This window comes from Leuciscus leuciscus (genome assembly GCF_965113295.1).
Source record: "Leuciscus leuciscus genome assembly, chromosome: 14".
Classification (NCBI taxonomy): domain Eukaryota; kingdom Metazoa; phylum Chordata; class Actinopteri; order Cypriniformes; family Leuciscidae; genus Leuciscus; species Leuciscus leuciscus.
The window spans coordinates 37663822-37685047 of record NC_138738.1 but is presented as its reverse complement, the minus strand read 5'-3'; the positions used below and the strand labels follow the sequence as shown (position 1 = coordinate 37685047).

General features: G+C 38.3%; 1 protein-coding gene across 1 annotated transcript in view; it reads left to right on the top strand.

Annotated features, from left to right (window-relative positions):
* The window catches only part of st3gal3a (ST3 beta-galactoside alpha-2,3-sialyltransferase 3a), a 30616-nt gene extending 10058 nt beyond the window's left edge, over window positions 1-20558 (top strand). The window contains exons 4-9 of the mRNA XM_082136231.1: window positions 2332-2395; window positions 2600-2695; window positions 2893-3079; window positions 12624-12770; window positions 16778-16924; window positions 19886-20558. Of these exons, the coding sequence (XP_081992357.1) occupies window positions 2332-2395; window positions 2600-2695; window positions 2893-3079; window positions 12624-12770; window positions 16778-16924; window positions 19886-19975 (731 nt within the window). The 3' untranslated portion in view covers window positions 19976-20558. The remainder of the gene's footprint in view (window positions 1-2331; window positions 2396-2599; window positions 2696-2892; window positions 3080-12623; window positions 12771-16777; window positions 16925-19885) is intronic.
* Window positions 20559-21226: the final 668 nt, after the last annotated feature.

Below are 21226 nucleotides of genomic sequence, written 5' to 3'. Positions count from 1 at the left end.
ATGCAGTGAATTATCATTGCATTGATGCATTCAGTGTTATTATTAATAACAGTATATATAAGCCTATAATAGCCATTGACTATAAAGCCGAATGCATGTAGTGATTTGTATAGACTAGTTCATTTTATTCGGACTAAAATCCCGGCAGGAATACATTTTATGAACTCCAATTTAATTGTTGTTTTAACAATAGCAGGAGGTTACTTCAGTAGTTTTTGTTTTGTGTGTAATTGTATTAATATTAGACTTCTTAATTAATTTAATGTGTTTTAGTAATGCACCATCTTTTATTTTTTTGTACCGAAACGGAAATTAAAATATTAATTCAGCCATAAACCTTCTTGGAAAACAAAAATACATTTGATTAACCAATTGATTAAATAAACTTTATTAAAAAATTCAACAAACAAATAAAAGTTACATCAACTTTTAAAATGTGGTCTACATAAGGCAGTTTTATATAAACATTAATATAATATAATTGTTTCTACTCCAGTTTGTTGGTTAACATAAACATTTAAACGATGGCTGTAATAACTTATTTTCATGATAGACTTATTCAAATATACATTAAATAAGCAACATAAATCTTACAGGTTTATTCAAAATATAATGAATATGGACAGTGCTGCATATATTTAGCAATATGCTCTTTTCTATGGTTAATTGTGGCTTAATATATTTAATTATGGCTTTTCTGTGGTAAATGTAACATTACGTGACCATATTGTTCTCAAGCCGTTTTCTTAACATCTTTCTGTGGTTGAAACACTTGAGAAGTTACGTGAGACATGATACATTTCGGTAAGTTGTAATGTATCTTTTAACATTCCTTCTGTTTATTCATCTTTAATTAGTTGTGTAATAGAGGAGATGATCGGTATACGCTTGAGACGCTGTGCCGCTTGATAAGAGCACCAAAGCTACATTTAGCCTATTGTTTGAATTACATAATAAAATTGACAGAATTTTATTATACAAATATTTTTATAGATTTTTTTCCTTTTTGCAACAATCACTACCACACAGAAACACATACAACATTAATTCTAGATCTACATACTTATTCACATCCTAACACATAAACACCCCTAATTGACAGAATTTTAAACTCGAGACAGGCTTTGTTTTCTGTTGTGGCAAAAATTTAACAATTATCACTGCGTAAGAGACACTCTGAATCAAATGGTCTTTTAAAAGTATTTATTCTTGCAAGAAGGCTCAGTCTACCACACAGAAGTTACGCTGTAGGGTGAGTGACACACAGACGGGAAGAGATGGGCAGGCTTTATACCCTGTTTCAAGGTTCCTTCCCAGCGACTGTTTCTTTGACCCATATAGATAAGGGACTCATTGCTGTTCAAGTTTCTATATCTAAAGACACAAACTGTTGAATACTAGAGTCAAAGATCCTGTCCCATATGTTCCTGAAGCGTCACACCCAGCCCCTCCCCAGGCACGCACACACATATATCTTGTTTCACACATTGACAATATAGACATGTGACACATTACTTTGCAATATATGTTGAAGATCAATGGAAAAACATTTGTTCCATTACATTAAAAAGGAGAAAGCAAAGTTTTGTTCATTCATGAACTGAAAACAGCACAGACTAAAATATTGATCTTGAGAATCCATATCATTATCTTATATGTTTGTGGTTTATCCACGATTCAGTCGAAGCGTGCCATCGGAGAAGCTCTGATTAAACCTCACTGATTTCGGTTCTCCAAAACCATTTCGGGCGAAAACAAAAATGGCTGGTAATTTCGGTGCATCAAATGATATAGGCCTAAGCAAAATGTATGTATGCATTCACAGTAAAAAAAAGAAGAAAAAAAAACTCGACTTATTGGCTTTTTAGGCTACATTTTGAGTAGAGCTTGAGACAGTCAAGCTGACCATTAGCAGAACTGGCAACTATGTTTGTGCAAAATAATAATAATAATAATAATAAGTGTTTCAGCAAAGACCAAGCCTAAAGACTGCAAATTTTATTTTTTAGCCATTTGTCTGCATCTGCTCTTACAGTAACACACAGTGCATCAAAGCCTGCTTTTTTTTTTTGTAATTTAGCACTATTTTCTATGATCTTTTTTGGGTTTCACTTAGATATTTTATTTTCATCTTTAGTCAGTTGAGTTGAGTTGTATAAAAGCAAATGGCTACTGGTGAATGGGTGAATCTGCGACGTGGCCCATCATAGGATCCCGTACACCAGTGTCATTTCTGTTGAAAGTTATTTCTGTGTATTTGGCACAGCTCTTGATGCACTTTCTACAGTCTTTCAATCTAAACGAGTAAATATCTGTTATATCTGTCCACAGAAAAGATCATCGATCATATTTTATCAGCTACAAATAGCTATTCGCTGGGTTCAGAACTAGACAGGTAATTAACGTCCACATAAACACCAGAACACAACAGCATTCACTCCTTTTATTCTATTACATGAACTATCCACCAAACACATCATCTGTGTATTACATGATAAACAATATCTTATATATTAACACTTCCTGTTTTCATGCTTTCTACTTGTAATGCTGTAGTTGATCAGTTGCTATAATCACGTTTTGTATTTGTCTCCTGCAGTTTAAGTTGTAAGAAGTGTATTATTATTGGCAATGGAGGCATTCTGTTCAATAAGTCCTTGGGCTCCAAAATCGATCAATATGATGTTGTTGTACGGTAAGTTAATAAAAAAAACAAAAATTCCTTTCACTACTTGATATTTGGCATATTAACAGAAATCAGTTGTTGTTTCAGAAGGGTAACAAGTTAATACATTTGATGTATAATTATGAAAATAAGCATTAACATTTAATAATGTTCACTGATGGATCTCAGATTTGGATTTCATGTTGATATTTGTCCTCATGGTTCAGACTGAACGAGGCTCCAGTCGCCGGGTTCGAGAAGGACGTGGGCACGAAGACCACCATGCGCATCACATACCCTGAAGGAGCCATCCAGAAACCCGAGCGCTACGAGAAGAGCTCGCTTTTCGTCTTCTCCGCCTTCAAACCCATGGACTTCAAATGGCTGCGTCACATGGTGTACCAGGAAAAGCTTGTAAGACATGCAAAAAACTTGACCACTCATACAGCACATGACCAACAAGCTCACAAACAAAACTGCATTCTCTATTTATTTATTTTTTATTAAATGTATTTATCAAATATTGTGACTAATTTGGTTCATTTGCATCCGCATTCTCAGTTCCATTTTTAACATGTTTAAGTCTATTCCACAGTTTTTTCTTTAAAATAGCTCCGAAAATGCAAAAAACAAAACAAAAAGAAAGTCGTCTGATAAAAAAAAATCAGTCATGCATATTTTAAAAGATGATTATTAGATGTAGACCTGCAGTACATGTACCAGTAGGGGGCAGCACAGTGTGTGTTCTGTACACTGATATTAAATATAAGTGACAGGGATCAAAAAACAAGACTTTGTTTTATTGCTGGCCCAGTTGTTGTTGTTTTTTACTTGCCCCACCAAAAAAAGACTGAGCATTTTTATTATTTTTAGCTACATATTTTTAATCTTTTAAAATAAAAAACGCTAAAACATATGTTTTTTTTTTTTTTGTTCACAGTTAAAAACAAGCTGGAAATTATACAGCTATAATGTAACTATAAATATCAAGCACTTTTGCTGTAACAGGGATGAAGTTTTTTGTAGGTTTCAACACATTCTTACTGATGCTTTCAAAACTATAGTCATCTTTGCAGTTTTGCTCTGTTAGGCAGATAGATAACATTATCGTGGTGTCATAACACTATTGTCATAACAATGTTACAATGTATGGAAGAGGGATGGATTTACAAGATTGATGAGTGTAAAAGTGCTGAATCCAATCTTAAGTGCACTGTAAAAAAAGAAAAGTTGACTTAACCTAAAATGATAAGGCAACTTGCTGCACAGATTTTTTGAGTTGACTCAACCAAAACATCTCTATAGTTGAGTTGACTCAACTATAACATCTCCAGTTGAGTAAACTCTATTAGTTGAGTCAACTCAAAAAAATCTGTGCAGCAAGTTGCCTTATCATTTTAGGTTAAGTCAACTTTTCTTTTTTTACAGAAGTTTGTCAGCGCAGGTACTCATGAAACGGCACTGGCGTTGTGGAGAGTAGAGCCGGATGAGGCTTTGTGTTTAATGCAGCTGTGTGTGAGACAGCCAGTGTAGCGTTTCCTCAGGCGACTGACAGGAACTCAATGATGTGCTTAATTGTGTAATCTGGGCTGCAGAATGGGCACCTTGTCTCCTATGGGTTTGGGTTCAGTCAAGCAGCTCTTTCTCGCCGTTATCTCCAGAATGCTAATGAAAATGCCGCACACATCTGGTCTCTGTTCTGCTTGAGGACCGTCTCCCATGATGATGAAAGCTGACTCTAGTTCACTCAGCTCAAGGACATTTCCTCCATTATTTGGATCCCCGGGTCACAGCGCTGTAATAAAAGTCACCAACGTGTAGCTGGTCGTCAGGAGTTGCTTGTGATATTTCTGTTGCCACCGTTTAGCACTGGCTATTTTTCAGTGAATCTGTATCCATGCACAGGTTGTGGGAGAGCAGTTCTGTATGCTTGACTGTATCCTGATAGGGTTGATAGTGGCTGGGATTTGTTGATGTGTCTTTAGAAAGTCTCCATACAGCACCTTTTCCCATGGGCCGCAGCTTGACTTACTCTTTCTCTAAAAACACAGATAACGTTCCTTCTATATCCTACTCCATTAGAATTCCCACCGCCAGCCCAAAAGCCATTAGGACTAAGAGAGAATTGTAGGTTCGGAGAAGAGCGAGAAACGAATCTCTTGAATATGGTACGTGAGTGTTCTTATGTGAAAGGGGTCCTGAAAAAGAAATAATATTATGGCTTTAAATGAAAGAAAAAAAAATCTTAAAGATCCTGAAGTCTTAAAAAGTCTTGGTTGTCACGTGTAGAGAAAAATGGAGGCATTCTGGCAGATATGAGAGTCTTTTAATAAGGCGTCTCTGAGATAAAGATACAGCATCTCATGACTTTTCCTTTTGTCAGTAAGTGCACGCTTTCCGGAAGAATCTGTCATTAACTGATTTACACGACTGCTCAAAGCTTGGGATCTCTAAATATTTTTGTAAAAAAAATTGAAGTCCAAGCCCAAGGCTGCATTTATTTGATCAAAAATACAAATAAAACCAAAAATATTGTGGAAAATGATTACTTTTTTTTTTTTTTACACAAATTTATTCCTGTGATCCAAGCTGAATTTTCAGCATCATTACTCCAGTCTTCAAAGTCACATGATCCTTCAGGAATCATTCTGATATGATGATTTGATGCTCAAGAAACATTTCCGATTATTATCAATGTTGAAAACAGTGATACATTTTTATACAGTACCACTACATTTAATAAGTGTTTAAACAACAATTTTTACGGTGTAAATGCTGCTTCAGACTAGCCTGGGTTTCCCCATGCTGCCTTGCTCGCAGCGCGATTTTATTCACGCCATGGACCAGATTTTCCCCTGAAAAAGGGAACCAATCACAGAACGGGGAGGGAGCAGCAAGACGATGACGACACCGAAGCAATTTGTTTATATCTATGGATCCAACATGGCATCAGACTCGACGTTACCCTCTACCCTCATGTTTATCTTGCACAAGCGGTAATAGTCGCTAAACGCCATCGTGTACAAATAAATCTTTGACCCATCGTCTTTTTCCTCGTCGAATTTCTGTCGCTCAACATACGTCATCTGGTATAATTGAAACGATTGGCTATGAGCTATGTACAGGCGCATTTGATAGACATTCGTAGCACCCAATAAACGCTCTGGGCATTCGTAAACCACGCCTCAAATACGAGAAAATTAACATGTGGTTCCCAGACCAAGTCTCGACGTTAGCCAGGCTAGCTTCAGACTGCAGTGTAAAGACAGCTGAAGACTAAATGTGACCCTGTACCACAAAACCAGTCACATGGGTCAATTTTTTTAAATTAAGATTTATACATAATTTGAAAGCCGAATAAATAAGCTTTTCATTGATGTGTGGTTTGTTAGGATAGGACAGTATTAGTCCGAGATACAACTATTGACCATCTGGAATCTGAGGGTGCAAAAAAATCGAAATATTAAGAAAATGGCCTTTAAAGTTGTCCATTTATGTTCACGATTGTGCTGCATTCACTCACAAAAATAAATGTTTTATATATTTACTGTAGTAAATTTACAAAATATCTTCATGGAACATGATCTTTACTTAATATCCTAATGATTATTGGCATAAAAAAAAAATGTGACTGTACAAGCATAATTGATGAAAATTTGTGATCCTGGATCACAAAACCATTTTTAACAAGGAATATACAGGTACTGCAGTAACTATGATTTTAATTTTTTTTATTTAAAAAAAAAAAACCTTTGATTGTTTGAACTAGATTTTTATTGTATTTTAGTTTTTGTAAAATTGGTATTTTACTCTTTAATTTGCATTAAAAAGTCTTAAAATGGTTTTACGTTTATTTCTCTTAAACATTCAGCTACTTTGATTGTTTCAAGATAGATCGTTTCATGCCATAGCGTGCGTTTTAAGTAGATCCATTACCTATTACTGCCAAAACAGTGATTTACTGAACAAACTGAACAATAAATGAACCAATTTAAGTCGAATTTGGGTAATTTTGCATAATGATAAACAGACTTAAACCGAAAACTTCACGGCTAAGACCGGTGAAATGAATTCTTCAGATAATTGTTTTCAGTTTAAATGTCTCTTCCACTTCGAGAGCATTATCCGTCACTGACCCGTCCATGTGAAGCATTCGTTCTCGTCCTACTGCATGCTACAATCACGGCTCTAATTTACACGTGAAATTGAGCGGAACGTGTTAATTCGGTGAAGGTTTTGAAGTGTGCAGTCCGTCTTGTAAATATTCTTCCGTTCAGGACATTCAGTCAGGAATACTGATGAGGATAATTGAGAGGTCAGAGATGAAGTAGATGTTTTTTCATTCGTGTGTGTTTATTGGCTGCAATCTTAGCTTGTGTTTCCTTGACTTGAATCTTTGTTGATTTGGAGTTAAATTGCAGCTATGTCTTCTGAAAGCAAAAGAACGGCCAAGATATCTTGTCGTAAATGATGCATCAAAACAGCTAAATCATCGGTAGTCTTTGCGTGGCCTGTTTAGACTAACGCCACCATATGTGAGATGTTAGCCCAGCCGAAGATGCCGAGTTGTGTCAGCTGTCCTAGTTGTGGACAGGGTTGTAGTTGCTGTCCTTTTGCTTTTGTCTCTTCTTTGAAATCGGCTTCAAACACGGCCGTACGGTAAAGTAAACATGAGCTGGTGGACAAGGGGTCAATAAAATAACTGCTGTTGAGAAGAGAAGAAGAGAGGAGAAGAGAAGAGAGGAGAGGAGAAGAGAAGAGAAGAGAGGAGAGGAGAGGAGAGGAGAAGAGAAGAGAAGAGAGGAGAAGAGAAGAGAAGAGAGGAGAAGAGAGGAGAAGAGAGGAGAGGAGAAGAGAGGAGAAGAGAGGAGAAGAGAGGAGAAGAGAGGAGAGGAGAAGAGAGGAGAAGAGAAGAGAGGAGAAGAGAAGAGAAGAGAGGAGAAGAGAGGAGAAGAGAGGAGAGGAGAAGAGAGGAGAAGAGAGGAGAAGAGAGGAGAAGAGAGGAGAGGAGAAGAGAGGAGAAGAGAAGAGAGGAGAAGAGAGGAGAAGAGAGGAGAGGAGAAGAGAGGAGAAGAGAGGAGAAGAGAAGAGAAGAGAAGAGAGGAGAAGAGAGGAGAAGAGAAGAGAGGAGAAGAGAAGAGAGGAGAAGAGAGGAGAGGAGAAGAGAGGAGAGGAGAGGAGAGGAGAGGAGAGGAGAGGAGAAGAGAGGAGAAGAGAGGAGAAGAGAGGAGAAGAGAGGAGAAGAGAGGAGAGGAGAAGAGAGGAGAAGAGAGGAGAGGAGAGGAGAGGAGAAGAGAGGAGAAGAGAGGAGAAGAGAGGAGAAGAGAAGAGAAGAGAGGAGAAGAGAGGAGAAGAGAGGAGAAGAGAAGAGAGGAGAAGAGAGGAGAGGAGAGGAGAAGAGAAGAGAAGAGAGGAGAGGAGAGGAGAAGAGAGGAGAAGAGAGGAGAAGAGAGGAGAAGAGAAGAGAGGAGAGGAGAGGAGAAGAGGAGAGGAGAGGAGAGGAGAGGAGAGGAGAGGAGAAGAGAGGAGAAGAGAAGAGAGGAGAAGAGAGGAGAGGAGAGGAGAAGAGAAGAGAAGAGAGGAGAAGAGAGGAGAGGAGAAGAGAGGAGAAGAGAAGAGAGGAGAAGAGAGGAGAAGAGAGAAGGACCGTTGAAAGAACATTTCATGAGAAGAATAAAAAAGTAAAAAATAGAGAAGAAAATACTGAATTCGAGAAGATAAGATTTCGTTTTACTAGGATCATTTAATGTGACTCAAATTTAAGAACTTTTATAAAGAATATATTAGAGAACTTGATTTGACTCAGGAATAGAAGAGAAGGAATATCGCAAGAGCATTTGAGAATATTAAAACATGATTGAATTTGAAACCAATATTCAAATTGCCTTGATTTGACTCCAATTTGAGAACATTCAAGATGGTTTAATAACTAGATAAATAGATTAGAGAAAATCTGCGATTTGATTTGACTCAAACCGAACTAACATTTAAAGAACAAGATTGAAAACGAATCGCATTTGAAAAGGTACGATTTACTTTGACTAAGAGGACTTGACTCAAATTTGAGATCGTTCAAGAAGGTTTGAGATCATTTGAGAATATTTAAGAAAAACAGATAGAAAGTCTGATTTGATTTGACTCGAACAGAACAGACATTTCATAAGATTAAAAAAAGATTGCATTTGAAAAGATGCGATTTTATTGACTCAAATTTGAGAACATTCAAGAGGGTTTGGGATTATTTGAGAACATTTAGGAAGAATTTGAGGAGATTTGATTTGACGCGAGAAGAGAAGGAACATTTTACAAGAAGATTGAATTTTGAGAACATTTGAGAAGATTTCATTCAGCTCAGGAAGATTCAATGTGACTATAATTTTTGATTCGACATGCATGATTTCTTTTCTGGGGACACATCCTAAATATAACACTTTTTTTTTCTTTCTCCAAACCCTGGTGAGCTCATCTATTCTGTCATCCGGAGCCATCCTAAACATGCAGCCTAGGAAGGAACCGAGCTCATGTCTATAAATCATTAGATGCTTTGTATGACATGTTCGGCGTACACACTGAGACACAATAGTGTTTATGATTGTCAAGTGTCTTCAGAGTCTGGTGATTCAGACATGAGGAGACCGAGGGTTGGGGGTCAAGGTCAGGGTCAGCGACCTCTACCACTCCTCAGACTCCTGCAGAAAGCCTCAGTGGTTTATGAATGCCACAGTGTGTGTCAGCCCACTGGAAACTGATGGACTCTGTGATAAAGTCTGCGACTCGCACCTCCAGAGTGCCAGAGCGACTGAGAGCGGCCATTGTAGTGTGTGAGCCGTAATGGCTTCCACGGCCCCTCTGAAGAGCAGGCAAACACACGCCCACAGGTTACAGGCCAGCGTCATCGCTCAGAAATGTGTCAGGAACTCTTTTAACCAAAGAAAGAGAAGTTTGGGGCTAGAAACTAAAGGGTTTGAGGATTACCCATCCGGGGAAGCATGCGAGTGTGTGGATGACATCGGATATGACCGAAAGTAATGACTTTGACCGATTTGTTACATTTGATTCAGCTCATGAGTCTTTTTCCGATTCATTTATAAATGTATTTATTTGAGTAAATGAATTGAGATTTATTGAGATCAAGTGTTCTGGAAGTAATTGATTAGTCATTCATTTTCTCAAGAGAGAAATTGAGGTTTAAAGATTTTTATTTTTTATATTTTTTATCAACCACATTGAAAAGACTAAAAAGAGACATGATGACAATTAAATTATTTTCAATTAAAGTATACTCTTGATAAATTTATTATTTATTGATTTGCTTGTTCATTATATTTATTCATTTAGTTAGTTAACCAGTTTTTTTGTTGTTGTTGTTGTGATAATAACCAACTAACTATATATTTAACCTTTACATAAGATTTATAATTCATTTATTAAATTATTTATTGATAACCAGTTACTATTACAGATTTAGTTGAATGTGTTTGTTTGTTTTGTGATAATGACCAGCTAACTGTACATTTATCCCTTTCATAAGATGTATTTCTTTAGTTATGTACTGTAGATAACCAGTCATTATTACAAATTATGTTTTATTTATGTATTTAGAGACAGGGACAGGCCAACTGTACATTTATCCATTATATGTGATTTTACGATAAAACCTAAAATAACCTGTATTTTTATGCGTATAATGAATAACTAAATAGGGAAGAAATATATGTAAATTTTTTAAAGAAATATATTTGATCATTTACTGTTTATTGCCACATTGTGTGCTAAACACTCATCTTTTTTTAACTTCATTTACATTTTTTATTTGTATAATCTTGAGAAATATTCAGGAACTAAGTTTGCTGAAAAAGTTATCATTTATTTATATACACACACACTCCTGGGCAAAAAATAGTCTTCCCTACTGTACATGAATAAATGATAAATAAATGAATAAAAAGTAAAAAAAGAACAGCATTTATCATATACATACATACATACATGCATGCATACACACATACACACACATACACACACACATCAATATAACTCATAATTTTGAATTAGACCACTAGCTCACACTAGCTCTGTACATTGAGCAGTGCAGAAAACACTGCGCTCGGATTAGTTTTCCGTTTGTTGCTACGGCAGTGTTGAGTGACCGTGTGTGTGATACAGCACAATAAGCCATTTGGACGGCACTATCAGGCGGACACACATCACCAGAGTTCAGAGTTCGTGATCATTAGTCAGCTCTTTTTTTACGTGCGGGTCTGTTTCCAGCAGCTCGGTGACAGGTATCAGAGAAACTCTGCGTACAAAGGCCTCGTGCAATGTAGGAGGAGGATCCAGCCCAGGGTGATTGATACAGGGTCTTCCTTGCCTTTCTGGCTTTGTTTGCGCTTCTTGTTTTTCATGGGGCTTTTAAATGGCCCCTCTCCTCTCCACGGTGCGGGGTATTGTGTTCACCTCTCTCTGCCTGAGCCACGTCACATTTTCCACCTGTGTGTTTATCACTCTCGCCCTGTCAGTCTCAACAACACATTGCCGAGCGCTCGCTGAATGTTTGCCACTTTATCTCTCGAAGTTTACTGTGGTAGGGTAGAAAAACAGATTTTTACTGTGCTTTCTGCATTCTTAGTAATGCTGGTCAGACTTTTACATCATGACTTATTACTGTAGTCCTGAATTTTTAAGAAATTAATGCAGTGTTTCGTACAAACTGCTTTGAAATGGCATTGATTGGGAACACACTATAAATCAAAAGGTTTGGAGTCAGGAAGTTTTCATTTAACTCAGCAAGGGTGCAATGAATGTGTGAGAGCAAAGATATTTATAATGTTACAAAATATTTTTATTTAAAATAAATGCTGTTGTTTTGAACTTTCTATTTATCAAAGAATGCTGAAAAAAATGTGTTTTGACATTGATATATTTTTTTTATGATTTCTGAAGGATCATGTGACACTGAAGATTGGAGTAATGATGCTGAAATTTCAGCTTTGATCACAGGAATAAATTACATTTTAACATATATTTAGATAGAAAATAGTTCTTTTAACTTAGTTTTACTGTATTTTTGATCAAATAAATGCAGCCTTGGTGGGCAGAAGAGACTTTCAAAACCATTTAAAACATCTTACCAACTCCAAACTTTTGAATGGTAGTGTAGAAATGAATCACAAAAGCTTTATAAATACAATAGCTTCATTCAATATCTTCTACATAGCGAATGCCACGAAGTTGTCATGAATTGACTGAATCAGTTGATTGGTGTAGAGACGATTGTAAGGGAGGATCTTAAACGAGGCTGATGGCGACTGATGGTTGAGTGTGTGTAATGCCGAGTCACACATGGTTTGTGTTACATCAGAAAACCACAAGTAATGTTCTCTGGGTCAAAGCCCTTGTTGTTTTTTTGTTCAGTTTTGTGACCCACTGTAAAGCCCGTCCCTTCCTTGAAAAGAAAACGCAAGCTTTGTGCGGGACGTAATTACACAGCGTGTTTATTTGTGACTTTTTCAGGATTGGGATGCCGTTTGATGAAATCCCACCGGAGTTGTCAAGCGTAGTTACGGCTTCTTCTAACAGTCACTCTCTCCCAGGTGTGTCCGTACGGTCCTTGTTATTGGTTGCAGGTGAAGTGGGCGTCCCACGGGGAGAGCGAGAGGTCCGTGTTCGGGCACGCTCTTGGCTTCGAACGCAGCGTCACCCTTTTTATTCTTAATATCAAAGTGAGCGGATTATTTACTCAGCTGAGAGCGTTATTCAGCGGCTGCGAGTGACTGCTCTGTGTCGGTTTCCCTTAAGGCCTTTCCGTAGTTATAATAGCGTATTCACAGAGCAGGAGTCAAAGGAGTGTTTGAAAAGAAAAGCTGCTTCTGCTCACCATCAGAGAAGTCACGCAGGTTTAGCTATTCATTGCAAGTGTTCATTCAGCGACGTGTGTTGTGTTCTTGATGTCTTTCAGAGGAGTATGGAGGGATTCTGGAAGTCCGTGGCGCGTGTCGTTCCCAGAGATGCAGAAGACATGCGGATCCTGAACCCGTATTTCATCCAGGAAGCGGCCTTCAAATTCATCGGTCTTCCACATAACAAAGGCCAGATGGGAAGAGGGGTGAGGCGCAAACACAATAATCATTTAAGCAGTCAGTTCATGAGAAACCCAGCATTCATTGCTATTAAAATTGGGGCAATAGCAATATAGCTATGAAAGCATAACCTCACCAAAGCCTTCAAAACACATGAACTCGCACAGCCAGAGTAGAGTCTGCAATACGTCACGAGAGAGGGCATTAAGTTAATGCACTGTTTACTCCTGGTATTAAGATGTGTTTTGGTCGATCGGATCACATGTAGACGAGGGAGACACATTCCCGTTTACACCTGGTGTTTTAATCCGTCTCTTTTGTCCACTTTCAATCACTTCTGTCCTGATTTCTTCAAGGAGAGGGTCTATGGGCGGGTAAATGTATGGTTTTTTTCAGATCTTTCGATCTAATAGACAAAATAATCTCAAGCAATTTACATATGAACGTGAAAGGAGACGACGGAAAAACATACAGAGAGCATCAGCTTTAGTTTCTGCTCTGACACACACAAGACCATCCGAACGCTGTGAGTGTGTGTTAGACATCAGGAATGGAGAGAGAACATTGTGCTTGGTATGTTTTTCGTCTTCAAACCAAACGAAAGAGTTCAAATGAATTGAATGACATTTGGCAACACAAGTCATCAAGCTTTTATTAATATGATATTCTAATGTCAATCTAGCTTACTGCAACGTGCAACAAGTGTCTCATAACAACAGAGTAATGTTTTTAGTATAATTGTTTTAACCAAGTAAACCCAGAGAAAGTGACCTGGATGAGTAGTAATTCAGCACTCACAGCTGTTTTATTAGAATGAAATAAAATAATTAGATTTTAAGTGATCAAACGTAACTTTACGAAGTTCAGGGAAGGAGGAGGCGGATATTAAAGGTAGGGTCGGCCGTAAAAAAAAAAAAAATTTTGCTAAATTTGTTTAAACTTTCTTTATATAGGCTACCAATACATAATTAAAATGTAAGTACTCTGAAAAAGAGAGTATAAAAATCGAGTGTCTGTAGTCCTCTCAGGGCGCAATAAACACAGCTACTTATTTCCATTCAGAACGAATGAAATGATTGGCTGGGCGACTGTCACTCTCCCTCGCTACCATGGCTACCACCCCTGCCGCTACAGGAGCTACCCACATGCGCACACCCGTTTGACTCGAGGAGGCGAAGAGGCACGGAAGCTAGGAAGAATCACAATTATGGCAGAGAAAGAGCAGTCAAAATTCCCAGTACCTGCATATACAGTCAGCCAAGGCAAAAAAAGGAACTAGTAAGGTAGAAGGTAGGCTACTTGTCACCGGAGTGTAACGTTAGTCCTCATCAGAGCTAACAGTGTTTTCATCGTGGAAGCTCTTACATGCAAAACACCGTATATGTTATGAATCTTACACGAAATTCACCTTCATCACAGTGAAACTGATGGTAATAGGAAAACGTGTATCAACGCAACCTGTTTTTAGATTTTCCTTATGTTACTAGCTCGTTACCGAATCAAACTCAATATATTTTAAACTTTACCAGTATTGATATGCTAGCTTGATAGTGAGTACTAACAGCCATGCTAGTTGTTTATATTTCTAATGATAAAGTTAGGTATTTTATTACATGTGATTTTGACATGATGTCACTACATGCACTGCGCTCCTCTCCGCTCGGCGCTGGCAAACGCGTCCTCCAGCTGAGTGGTCGACATCGCGCGTTCATGTGTTTTGGGGGCGTGGCTTTGGAAGGAGCCCAGAAGGGAGGGGGTGGGAGTGAATGGAAATAAGTAGCTGTGTTTATTGCGCCCTGAGAGGACTACAGACACTCGATTTTTATACTCTCTTTTTCAGAGTACTTACATTTTAATTATGTATTGGTATATAAAGACAGTTTAAACAAATTTGGGGAAAAGTTTTTTAGAAAAATCCTGCCTACCCTACCTTTAAACGTACCTTTAATCGTAAGATAAACATAAGAAACAAAACGAAAGGACTTTACAAGGATTTTACTCGTAACTTTACAAAGTTCAGGAAAGAAGTAACATTAAACGTTACATTAACCATAAGATAAACATAAGCAACAAAAGGAAATATACAGCGGCATATAAGCATAATAAAAACAACAACATAAAGTCCCAGGCTCTAGGCTCCGCCCTGCAGCGGGTCATCGTTATTCTTAGCTGTGTCCCAAATGAGGCACTATGCACTTATACACTATGTACTTATGCCCTATGTACTCAACCGTGTAGTGTATGAACTTTTATACGTTTATTTTATCTTTCAACATCGGAGTCTGATAGCCCCTCCCCCTCCGATACGTAATTAAAGCTGCCTCAGTTTGAGTGCATGAAGTGTCCAACGTTCCACACGGTTAAATAAGTGCATCATCCGGGAACTTAAAGTGCACTTTTTCTTTTTAGAGTTTTCAGTACGCACTACTCGCAGCATTTCTACTACAAAATGGCATAGAATAGTGCACAAGTACGCGATTTGGGAATCAGCTCCTGACTATATGAGTCCCGCCTGATCCAGGGTCTGTTTATCCTCTGCTGTCATGGAGACGAGTGTTTGAGTGGCTCTTGCTGTGATGCGTTTCCTGTTATCAGCATGCAGGCGGAGTGTCTGGAGCAGGATTAGCCTAGAGAGTGTCTCACTGTGGTGATAAGACTTTCACCACGACTCTCGTCTCCCCGATGGATCAGGTCGTGACTGGATGATCCTTCTCTGCTGATAAACACACACACACACACACACACACACACACATCTCCTGCTCTCTCTGTGTCTCTGATAAAGTCAGTCACACGCTGCATTATCTGCACTGAGGTGTGTGAGCAGTGCACTCAACAGTAGCATTCAGTCCATCCATGGCTGTTCAGTGTTGCACATCCATCTTCAGTCATGCATTTAATCTTACAATTAACATATAGTAATGAATAAAAACTTGATTGTTTCATCATTTAATAGAAAATGACTACTTGAGTATAAATGTCTGATGTTTTTCCAGTTTACTTAGACTTTTTGCAGCTGAATTATTTTGCTCTTATGCATTACTTTTGCACAAACAATATAGTTGCAAGTTATCCACCTTATTTTAACAACATGTAAGTACGCTATTTTCTGTGAATACACAAGACTTCTGATTCATTAGCCTCTATAGGTAAATAACTAGAAGAATAATGAAGTAAAAAAAAACAACCTATTTTCACTACAAACTAGTACGTTTATAATTTTGACAATACATTGAAATAATATGGTATGAAATGCCAGTTTGCAATATCAAGCAGCACAACGAGCCGTTTTGTAGTGGATGAGACCGGAAGCCAGACACATTCAATTTACAAATGGCTGTGAATAATTTTTTTTCTTTTGAGTGAAATTGGTTCATAAACTGGTCTGAATGAATCATTTATAAAATGGGTCCTATGAAACATTCACTCATACACTCACTTACTCATTCATTCACTTACTCATTCATTCACTTACTCATTCACTCACTTACTCACTTACTCATTCACTCACTCACTCATTCATTCACTTACTCATTCACTCACTTACTCATTCATTCACTTACTCATTCACTCACTTACTCACTCACTCATTCACTTACTCATTCATTCACTTACTCATTCACTCACTTACTCATTCACTCACTTACTCATTCACTCACTTACTCATTCACTCACTTACTCATTCATTCACTTACTCATTCACTCACTTACTCATTCATTCACTCACTTACTCATTCACTCATTCACTCACTTACTCATTCACTCACTTACTCATTCACTCACTTACTCATTCACTCACTTACTCAACTCACTTACTCAACTCACTTACTCATTCATTCACTTACTTAATCTGAGTTGATAATTTTTAATGCCAGTTCAGTCTCAAAAACCTCGATTTGTCTTAATGTGTCTTTTAACTTGAGTCATTTTCTATAAAGGTATCTTTGCCCTACCTGTATGACTAGTGAGTACTTTATATGCTGTCACTGAATACTAATCAACTTGTAATGCTAAAAGTGTTTTATTTCCTTCAGAATATTCCCACACTTGGTACTGTTGCAATCACAATGGCCCTCCATAACTGCGACGAGGTGGCGGTGGCCGGATTCGGATATGACATGAATTCACCTCGTGCACCTCTGCACTATTACGAGAAGCTAAAGATGTCTGCAATCAAAGAGGTAACGGCACCACACTGACTTGATCTTAATGATTGCCCGCTTCCAAAACTAGCCGCTTTACTACTCGTGTTAAAGAGCAATATTTGGAATTGATATTTAGGAAAAAGTTTACCTTAGATTTTTGTCACTTCCAGAGGCATTTTTACCTTGAACCCTGGTGAATTTCTGACACCTGTCTTGTAAATGTAAATGTGTCTGGTCGATGGTCTTTGGGAATATCCCGTCCGTTGAGTCACATCCACAAACGGGTCACATGACCTCACGGCTGCCGCTGCTCTCTGTTCTAGGAAAATGCAGAAACCCGAGAGGTTCGAGTAATGAGCCAGACTTGTGTGCGTGTTCTCTGCAGTTTCACTGTTGATTGATACTGTAGCTTGCCAAGCTATTCATAAAGTGGAGTAGTCAGATACTACAGGAAACTAACGGGGAATCAACAATAAGGATTTCTGCTAGTCCAGGCCTGTAGGTTTACTTGCCCCATCACAAAAGAATCATCAGTTTTTATTGATAGCAACATATTTTTTATTTTATGTTTTTGCTAAAAAAAATATATCTACAAAGTTCTGTCAAAGTTCATTTTCAGTGGCATCGCTAGAAGCCAGAAGCAAAAAGGAAATATGTAGAAAATGCATTACGCTTTTTTTTGTTGCAAATACAATATTGGATTTTAAAGGGCCCCTATTATGGATTATTCTTTCATGTAGTGTGTCACATAGCTCTAAAAGAATGAAAACATCCTGCAAAGTATAAATCTGAAAGTGCATCGTATATTAAGTTGTCTTTCAAAAGTAAGAGTCGACTCGGAGTCAATGAAATGAATCGTTTTTCAAACGAGTCATAAGCCGTTTCGTTGTGACGTCAAGACAAAACATTAGCATATTGCCCGCCCACTTATTGCGCGCGCAGACACCAGGGAAAACTTGAACCTCAAACACTTCAGCTGATTCCTGTGGATACTGGATAGCATCATGTCCAGAAGACGCTGCGCTTTACAGTGTGAAGGTAAAGCCAGTTTATTTATTTTTTTCACTGCCCAAGAACGAGCATGTGAAGAATCAGTGGTTAAAGTTCATCTTTACCACGATATCACAGCACTATAATCCTAAACTTTTGCTGTGTTCCCTTTATTTTACTGACGACTGCTTCTCGAATCTCGGAGTTCAGTGTAGGATTCGCAAACCGCTTGCTCTTGAAAGATGGTGTTCAAAATACTTAGTTTTGAGTTTTATATTGTGTAGATCTCCTGCTAACTGGCTAACTCACGTGATCACTGTCTGGCATTAATAGTGGCACTGCTAATCACTATTACCTAAAACTGTCTATTAATGCAGATCATCTGTTGTTCTCACTACTTTGAGGAAAGATTAAGCATGGAGCAATATTTGTTTTACCAATGTTTGTTAGTCATTCATCAGTCATTCACGCTAGAGCTCGGCTAATATATACATTGCATTCATGCTTTGCATACATGCACTGTATACAGTTTCCACATGTTCACCGCAATATATTAGAAAAATACTAATACAGTACAATTAGTACAAGTAAAATAATCGGTTTGTTGATGGACGTGCACTTGTTCATGCTGATGGTGAGGAATTACAGTTGCAACATCTCATAATGTACCTCAAACTGAGTAGCGTATGTAATGGATTTTTCTAAATCTGACTGTCTAGAATAAAACTGTTGCGTCTACACATCGACACAGAGCGTCTACCAATCGACACTTAATAACTTTTATACTCCAGCTCTTTGCGTCTTCAGTCGACAACTGGCCGAGTCTACTAACCTAACTTCTTTGCTGCGCAGCATAAATAACAAATGAGACAGACTTCAGTAAATGTTCAGTTCTCGAGCAATACTCAGAGAATCTCCGCCCAACAGAAAAATATAACAGGCTTTATAGGGTAAAGCCAGACACATCAAAATAGAATCATCATGACTAATTGACTAATGTCAAATTGTTTAAAGCAAGCCCCCCCCCCAGGAAAGTTAGTCACCATCAGACATAAAAATGGGAAGTGTAATAAAAAGTTTATCATAAGATAAAAATCTAAAGTCAGATTTTCATGGTTAGTAACATAATTAATCTTATCTAATTAAAATCCACCGCACGTATCACTGAGAAACACTGAGTCCTGCTCGAGTCGCGATGGAAGTTCAGGCTGAAGAACTAGTTCTTCCAAAGTTTCATAAATGGCCTCGCACTCGGATTGATATGGTAAAATCTACGTCATTGTTCGTTACTAAGTTAAGTTTACGGTGTAGAAAGCCTCAGGACATGCAGAGCTGCGCGCTGTATGAGGTAGACCAATCACAACAGACTGAGCTGTCTGGCCAATCAGAGCAGAGCAGCTTGCGGAAAGGAGGGATTTAGAGAGATTGATTCATCTGACGAGTCGTTTGAGAATCATTGAAAATGTGGTGATGTGCAAATGTGTATTATGAGGAAATGAAACAGTTTTTTTGACCTTTGATGCATGTCAACCTGTTGTAGGAGACTCCAGAACAACATTAGGAACCTTTAAAATAGCCATAACTACTTATTCAACACACCCATGTTGTGTGAAACCAGCTCTATTGTCAGGTCTACTCTATTGTCATTGTTGACTTGTGTATATATATTTTTTTCAATGTGTATTTAGCATGTACATTTTATATCTTAACAAAAGTAAACATGGATGATTCAGCTTAAATTACCAACAAAAAAAAAAAGATCTGCAGAAATCAGTAGATGGCACCATATTTCATTGTGATTGTTGTGTAGTGCGGTATGACAGACTGTCGTTTTACATGTTTACTGGAGGTGGACCGTCCAGACTTCTTTTGTGGGTTGTGAAAACAAAAGCAAAGCTGCATGTGCAGACGTCATGCCTCTATTGAGCGCAGCATGTGACAAACTCTCGATGACCGTTTACTCCATTGTGCTCTTTCTGTTTCTCTTTTTCTCTCACACACACCCAGTCATGGACACACAACATATCCAAAGAGAAGGAGTTTCTCCGGAAGCTGGTGATTGGGGGCGTTATTCAGGACCTGACCAATGGGATCTGACGTTACATCCCCATCATACAGCTGATTGCTAGTATTATTCACCGTATCAAAGTGGTGACTGCCATCCCAGCTGATGGACTCTCACTAATGTGAGCCGGAGGAAGTGACCTCGCATCATATGCTGGACAGTATCCATGGCAACCTCACCTCAATCATGGTAACGCTTGATTTTTAGGATGCCTCGCAGACCAGAGTCCGTCCCTACGCGCTACAGCGCCTGACAAAGACTGGAAACGTGCTGCTTTCTCCTGTCTTTTACTCCACAGCAGCGGCTGTGAACTGGACTTAGTATTTATTTTAGACAGTATTTTAATCGCCGTCATCTAAGATGCTTTATTTTTTAAGCCAAGACAACTTTAATGCTTTGATACTGTTCTCTTCAATCTCAGGCTATGCACATCAGCACAGTGCACAACTACACACAACGAATGATTGTCACCTAATGATTTTCTGCTGCTCTTCTGATGGTGTGCCATTCAAGCAAATCAGTGTTCACTTGTTTCCTGCACCTTCCCCATGTATATCACTCTCCGTGTGTAACCTGATCATGAGACCAGATTAAAGTATTGTCCATATTTATACATTCAGTCTGAAAAGGGCTTTTCATTTCAATTGTGGACTGTGTAATAATTCAATGTGCACTGTGTAATCAAATCTCATGATTCTCGATACCAATAATGATACAACCTATACAGTAAATATTCTAATAATTCAATTTAAATGTACAAGTTTTTCTAAATAAATTAATCGTATTACACGTACTAGCGTGCAACAGAAAGAAAAATCCACAGGGGAATACATTTTTAACAGACCTACTGTAAACTACGGTGTTAAAACTATCAGCCTGCATTTTTGCAACTTATTTTTTAAATAATCACTATTAAAGCTGCTCTAAGCGATGTTGAGTGACGTCACTTCTTATGCTAGCTCGACCCTCCCTCCTCCTCATCCTGTCCTGGCCCCTCCCCCTCCCTTCCGTGCTTCCTGAAACAGTCATGAATTCGGGACTTTGCGCATTCCTTCTCCTTTTCCCTCTTCTTTGCTATTTGTTCATCGGAACGCCGTCTCTGTCGTGTCTCGGTCATATCAAAATTCAAGAGAATATAATTCTAACGTTAGTCGTTGTCGTTGTTGTCTAGGACATCTCTCCTCTAGCTAACTTCCCTCTTCATGCTTCGCTCTCCTCCGCTCTCCTCCACTCCCCCCTTCATGTGCATGCGCACAAACCCCCACCCCCAAATCATTCTGGTC